Here is a 7,427-nt window from a genome sequence, read left to right as displayed (position 1 = left end):
AAAAAAGAAGATACCCAACACCAGTCTCTGGCCTTCACTTACACCACACACACACACACACACAAACATGGAGATGCTGACAATAAAATACCTTAAAAATAAAGTTGTCTATTGTTAGAGTCCTTTGAATTAAAAATAATGAATCAGCATAGTTCCTGCACATCAAACTTCATTTTAAGAAAGTTACTTGAAATTAACATTAGCATAATTACTTTTTTTGCATGTGTGTATTAGATATGCATGATAGTATGTGTGTTAGTACACATGGTTGTGGTTACAGATGTAGGTGTGCAGTCGCATGGGTGAGTATAGGAAGAGGCCAAAGGTCTGATGCTAGCTGTCTTATTCGATTGTTCTGTGTCTTATATAATAAGGTAGGGATCCCTCACTTGAACCAAGAATTTGCTGATTCAGATAGTATAGTCAACCAGACATCTTGCCCCAAAATCCAGTTCCACCTCCTGGGAGCTAGAACCACAACAAGGCTTCCCTATCTACCCAGCATTTATGTGGGTGCTGGGGATCTGAACTCTGGTCCTCAAACTTGCATTGCAAGTGCTTTACTGCTGAGTCATTATCTCAATCTGACATAATATTCATTAAGAATGATTTAATACCAGTTGTTGGATAACTCTCTCCACCAAGGTAGTAAAACTGATGTCTTGACTTTCCCAGTTATCATACATGTATTTGACAAGCTTGGCAATGGTTTCTGTGTCTGTTTCAGATTCAAAGTCATAGCCTTTGCTTTCCTGAAAGTAAAATAAAGAAAAAAGACACATTTAAATAAATACAATGTTCGAATATTTTTTAACTTAATGGTTCTTTTATGTTAACCTTTTAAAAATTTTTATTAGATTTATGTTATTTTATGTGTGGATGTTTTGCCTATATGTGTGTGTGTGTGTGTGTGTGTCTGTGCATATATGTGGTTGATGCCTTTGGAGATCAGAAGAGGGCATCAGATTCCCTAAAACTGGAATTACAGAATAGTTGTTAAACACCCTGTGGGTGACAGGAATTAAACCCAGGCCCTCTGCAAGAGCAACAAGTGTTCTCAACTACTGGTCCATCTCTTTAGCCCCCATGCAAATATTTTCTAGAATTTTTCTTTCAAAAACTAAATGAATTTCTAATTGTATGTGTGTACATATATGTGTGTGTGTGTGCACGTAGGAATGCGAGTATAGGCAGAAGTGTGTCAGAGGACAACTCTGAGGAATCAGTTTTCCCTTTCCACCATGTGGATTTCAGGTAATGAACTCAATGTTGTCAGCTTTCAGTGGCAAACATCTTACCCAAAGAGCCATCTCACCCCTCTAAAATCTTACTAATTATTAACTTTTTTTGGATGTCATACAGAATTTCCAAAAAATTTAAATTAATTGAATTAGTTAAAATTAATTTATAATAATAAATTTAATAAATTATTCAGTTAATATAATTCAATTAATGTTAATCAAAATTAAAGTCTGATTATAGAGAAACGATAACATTATTGAGAACAACTCAATACATTTAACATATATTCCTCATATAAATTAAATTATAAGTAATTAAAATAGGGGTTGGAGAGATGGCTCAGTGGTTAAGAGCACTGGCTGCTCTTCCAAAGGACCTGAGTTCAATTCCCAGCAACTACATGGCAGCTCACAGACATCTGTAGCTCCAGTTCCAGAGGATACATGCTCACACAGACATACACGCAGGTCAAACACTAATGCATAAAATAAAAAAATCAATAAAGCATTTGAATAAATACATAAATAAGGTGGTATATATGATATTAAAAATGCTAGTTCATAATGAGTAACAATTTTTTGGTGATCCTCAACTGTCCAATAAAGAGCCACTGGTTATACAGGGCTATTTTAAAGTTAAATTTAAAATCTAGCTTCTCTGTCACAGGAGCTCAGCAGTCCCATATGCACAGACCCTGCTATGCTAGATACAGACAATTCCCATCACTGCGGAAACTCAACAGGCGCTGGGTGGCACTATCTCAGTACAGCACACAGCTGGCCCTCAGAATGCCCTGAAGCAATCAGAACAGCTCCAGTGTCAACAGAGAGAAATAAAACAAGCTGCGCACCCTGTGGTTAACCTGGGAATTACGTAAGCAGTCTAAATAATGTTGCATGTCCCTGACTCAAAAGTAGTCTCAAAGATGGTATCTTCTGGGCTCACTTTACTTACCAAAAACTTTTTCAAGTCTTTGTAGTTGGTGATGATTCCATTATGAATAACAATAAATTCTAAAAGAAATAAAGTATTGACAAACGATAAGAAGTCTGATAAATGCTATGAATAGCTATGATTGTGGATAGATTTTCCTTTGGGTTTTGGCAGTGGTGCTGGGGGTTTGAATCCAGGACCTCCTCCTGTATGTTAGGTAAATACTCTACCACTAAACTACCTCCTAACCCTGCTGTTCCATATTTTTGAGACAAGGTATCACATACAATGTAGCCGAGGCTTGCTTTGAACTAGTGGAAATTCTCCCGTGTCTGTAATCCAAATGCTAGGGTTACAGACATGCACTACCACACCTGGTCTATGAATAGTCTTCTCAAGTCAAAAAGTTAACATATTAGTGGGTGTCCTCCAGTGTTGTATGCTTCTTACTGTGGCTTGCTATCGAGCAACTCAAGAGCACTGCTTCTGTGCTGATGTACAGTGTTAGTGTTCATGAACATGAGGAAATACACCAGCTCCGATTTTTGCTACACTTAACTACTATCCTAACACGGGGAATGAAAGGGGCAGAGCAAGTCTCCTGCGCCTGTTTCCTCCCTTGCAGAGTGCTACTCTACTTGACCACACTCTCTCTGTTCATTTATGCTTTGCTTAAGTATAAAAGTCTTTTCAGTTAAAACAATCTCAGTGACGCTAACTAAAGTTTAAGAACTAATAACTACATAATTACCAAGATCTATAAATTGATCTATAAATTGATCTATGTAAGGTCCAGATGACTCCTGGAATGTCACATTAAAATGTCAAAGTAGCATTCCAAGAGCAAATAAATATAATTCTGAGAGATCAATTTCATCTATTTTTATTAAACGATGACTGAAAAATGTTAAAAACAGCTAACTAAGAGTTAACAGTGTTATGTGCAGCCATGGCAGTACCCATACAGTGTAGGTTTAAACTCAAAAATCAAAAGAATAATTGTGTTTGGGTATGGCGACTCATGCACTCAGAAGGGACAGGAGGATTTCTGAGTTCAAGGCCAGCCTGGATGATATAGTGAGTTCCAGGCCAGCCAGGGCCTCATAGTGAAACCCTGTCAAAACAACAACAAAAAAGAGTAATTTTTACTAAATACAATGGTTTTGTTGCCTCGTCTGGCCTGAACTCCTAGACTTAGGCACTCCTCCTGTCTCAGCCTTCTGTGTAACTAGGCATGTATTAACACATTTAATGTAAATCTAATGTCATATTATAGCATTCAAAATGTTCTCAGTATACCTAAGGATCTCATATTTGTCTCAAAAAAAGAAAAGTAATCAAGACTACTGAGCCTACTGGGATCATTTCAAAAAGAAACAGGAGCCAACTTGAGTAAGCTCCCAGTGGGGCAAAACAGAAAAAGTGCTGCGGCGATACAAAGGGGTAACAGGTCTGTTTAGCAGGGCATGATGGCACACAGCTATAAGGGAGGTAAGGAAAGGAGGATTAATGCAAGTTCAAAGCTGGCCAGATCTACAAAGTGAGACCATTTTATTTTATTTTTTTCTTTTTCTTTTTTTGGTTTTTCGAGACAGGGTTTCTCTGTGGTTTTGGAGCCTGTCCTGGAACTAGCTCTGTAGACATGGGGAAACCTTAAATAACATAATAGGAGTAGATATAATTAGCAATATTTAGACTACAGGAAACTCACAGATAAACAATACACTAAATTACAAGTGAAAGAAAGAAAACAACTATCATACTGAAGAGTTACCAATATTTATTATTGGAATCCCAAAAAAACCAATACATGGAGGACTGTTGAAATTTGGTGATGGGATCAAGTTTTGTGCATTCACTAAATGTTTTGAAATTTCTAGATGAGAATCTAGTTAAAATAATAACATAAGCACCTTGATTCTCCTCCCATTACTGGCCCACTAAAATCATTTCAAAACACACACAACCCATTCATACCATTATTTTTATCAGAGCGTTGGGGGTGACTATTGACAGGACTAGGTTCTCCATGTGTTGCCCAACGGGTATGAGCTATTCCAAGATGTACATCAAATTCTATATCCAAGTCCATATCTTGTTGTTCTGTAGAAGATAAAATTTAAAACTCTAGTATTTGATAATGCTATAGACACATTATATTAAATATATCTACACCAGCCCCCCATCCACAAGGTTGTGTGTCAAGATACTCAGGGATACCTGAAACTGCAGATGGTACAGAGCTCTACATATATAGCATGTGCTTTCCTGCACAAGGTCACCATGTTTTCCACCTTAGGGAACTACTCACTGTGGCCCGTGGCTTCTGGCCTAACCGTTTTCTGCTTGAGACGCGACAGCAGAATTAGCACTAATTTGTTTCCTTCTGAAACAGAAGGTTCATCTTAGCACACCTCTTGGCAGACTCAGCATCTGTCTTCTTTCCTTGTTAAGTAAGAACTTTCACCCTCTCCCGTCACAAGAAGCACCTTCTAGCTTCTCTGGCACATCAGCAAACCAGCATCTTGCTTTTGGGGTGATTATCAAGCAAAGTAAAAACTATGCCAAGTGGAGACATATAAGCAGGCCACCTATGCGAGCCCCATCCTCAGGATGATGCTTCTGAAGCTTCTTCTCTTAGAGCTCTGAGCTGCCCCCTATGCCCACTGCACCTAATTTCCTTCCTAGTTGCTATGATTATTTTTGAAGCGCAGGGACAATTTAAACTCAAGCAGTCAACAAAATTACTTTTCTTCCTTCTCTTCAACCTTTAAATCTACCTTAAAATGGGTCCCAAAAAAGGGTAGAATGGGGAAAATCAAACTAAGTACATTACTGTGAACTTCTTCATCCAGTGCCTTAACTTTTCCTTTCTTCTTAATGAGCTGAATTTTGCAGGCATTCGCTTCCCAGTCTTTGTCATTACCTCCATCAAGTCCCACTCCTAAATTAGCAAGAGGTAGATAAGAAAGCAAGACTTAGAAACTGGTTGTTAAGAATATCAATATGAGAGCCGGGCGGTGGTGGCGCACGCCTTTAATCCCAGCACTCGGGAAGCAGAGGCAAGTGTATCTCTATGAGTTCGAGGCCAGCCTGGTCTACAAGAGCTAGTTCTGGGACAGGAACCAAAAAGCTACGGAGAAACCCTGTCTCAAAAAATCAAAAAAAAAAAAAAAAAAAAAAAGAATACCAATATGAGGCAAAAAAAATAGTAATAATAAAGGGAGATTATATATTCATCTAATTAATTCATTTACCAAGTAGATTTTTCTGAAAATCTACTATGTGTTGAGATAGTGAGAGATGCTTAAAACAAAAACTGAAAATAAGGCTTATTTAGCATGAATGGGGCCTTGTGTTCAAAGCCAGCATCAGAATTCTAAGAGGGTAAGAGAAGGGAGGTCAGGAAAGGGGTTATAATAGAGAGCTCACTTCTTGTCTATTCAGAAAACAGGCAGAGAAAGAACAACGACAATCATCATTATTACTTGTACAAACAATTGCTGCCAGGCAGTGGTGGAGCACGCCTTTAATCCCAGCACCTGGGAGAAAGAGACAGGTGGATCTCTGTGAGTTCAAGGCCATAATGTTCAAAGTGAGTTCCAGAACAGCCAGGGCTACACAGAGAAAACTTGTCTTGGAAAAACAAGCAAACAAACAAAAAAGCCCAAGCAATTGCTATAGAAATTATAAACTGAGAACAAGTGCCACAGACACTCACTTCTGAAGGTGAAAACCAGTCATAGTCAGGAAAGCAGCTCTTGAAATTTTACTTAGATTACTAAGGAACTTGAAAAACTTCCTTAGACCCTGAAGGTCATTTCAAGCAAAAATAATGTCAAGAAAAATTAGCAAATGCTCTGAAAATGGTACAGAGAGGAGGATGGGTTGGTGAGGGAGAAAGAGGACATTACAGCTGCAATACAACAAAAATGGAGAAGGCCAGACTTAAATTTAAGCAGGTGATGGTGATAAATGAGAGAAACACAAAGCCTGGATGAGAAGGCATTAGATAGACAAGGTTCTCTTCTGAGTTCAAAGGATCTGTAGAAAGATTATTAGTAGAAGGGACATAGAACAGAATGAGGTATGAGTGAGGACCACAGTGTTCAGTTCAATTATGAACCTGAAAAGTGATCTGTCCAGGAAGATACTTCTAGAAGGTAGCTGGAAACACAAGCCTGCCTGCAACTTAGGAAGCACACTTGGACTAGAAATACATAAGCCAAATGTGGTACCACGTGCCTGTATTCCTAGCACTCCAGACTGAAGCAAGAGGACAATAAAGGCACAGGACTGGGCATAACTCAGCACTGCCCTAGCATCTGTGACCTTGGCCTCTATTCCCCAGTACTACTAAAATAGGAAGAGAAACCAATTCTGCGATCCTTAGAAAGACTTTCACGGTTGGCCCTTGAGTGGCATTTAGCATCTTAGATTTCAGGAGCATGTCTACCCCTGAGAAGGGTGAGTGTGCTTCCTGTGCCTAGACTGTTCATGAAAACAGTGTGTCCCTCTGGGATGGACTGCTACTAGGGAAATCAAGGATGCCCTGTTAAAAGAGGCCTCTGGAAGCTGGAGCCTGCTTTCCTGCAGAGTTCATCCTACACCCGTTGCTATTCTGATTTTGTTCTGGATTCTTCCGCTGTAGTGAATCATAGAGCTATGTGTTCAGCTCTTTGCTGAGGCTCATGAGTCACACTAGGAACCATGGAATGGGAGCTTCTGCTGAACCCCAACTAGGAGCTAGAGTCAAACGGACCCTGCCAGAAAGTAAGTTTTACTTAGCTTGTCATTTACATAAAATAGAAGGATCTTGGTTTGGGATATCACTCAGTAGTAGAGTGGTTACCTAGCATGGACAAGACCCTAAAGTTCAATCTCCAACACAAAAAGAAAAAAAAATTTCATGTTTAAATGACAGAGCATGGGTCCATGGAGAAAAAAAAGAAATGGAAAACATGGATTTTTTAGGATCTGGAGAGATGGCTCAGAGGTTAAAAACTGTTGCCGCAGGAAATCTGAGTTCAGTTCTGAGCACCCACGCCAAGCAGCTCACAACTACATGTAACTCTAGCACCTGTGCTCATGCACACACACAATTTAAAAAATAGTAAGAAACCTTTTTAAAAAGAACAAAGAGCCGGGCGATGGTGGTGCACACCTTTAATCCCAGCACTTGGGAGGCAGAGGCAGGTGGATCTCTGTGAGTTCGAGACCAGCCTGGTCTACAAGAGCTAGTTCCAGGACAG

The 7,427-nt window shown here is 39.3% G+C and overlaps 1 protein-coding gene across 1 annotated transcript in view; it reads right to left on the bottom strand.

Moving 5' to 3' along the window:
• The window catches only part of Gfpt1 (glutamine--fructose-6-phosphate transaminase 1), a 56,321-nt gene that overhangs the window by 38,168 nt on the left and 10,726 nt on the right, over positions 1–7,427 (bottom strand). Inside the window, exons 3-6 of the mRNA XM_005364812.1 lie at positions 5,012–5,119; positions 4,153–4,278; positions 2,197–2,255; positions 618–752 (exon numbers count right to left, since the gene is read on the bottom strand). Of these exons, the coding sequence (XP_005364869.1) occupies positions 618–752; positions 2,197–2,255; positions 4,153–4,278; positions 5,012–5,119 (428 nt within the window). The remainder of the gene's footprint in view (positions 1–617; positions 753–2,196; positions 2,256–4,152; positions 4,279–5,011; positions 5,120–7,427) is intronic.

This window comes from Microtus ochrogaster, unplaced genomic scaffold (assembly GCF_000317375.1).
Source record: "Microtus ochrogaster isolate Prairie Vole_2 unplaced genomic scaffold, MicOch1.0 UNK1, whole genome shotgun sequence".
Classification (NCBI taxonomy): Eukaryota; Metazoa; Chordata; class Mammalia; order Rodentia; family Cricetidae; genus Microtus; species Microtus ochrogaster.
The sequence above is the reverse complement of the archived record's forward strand: the minus strand, read 5'-3'. Positions and strand labels throughout refer to the sequence as shown.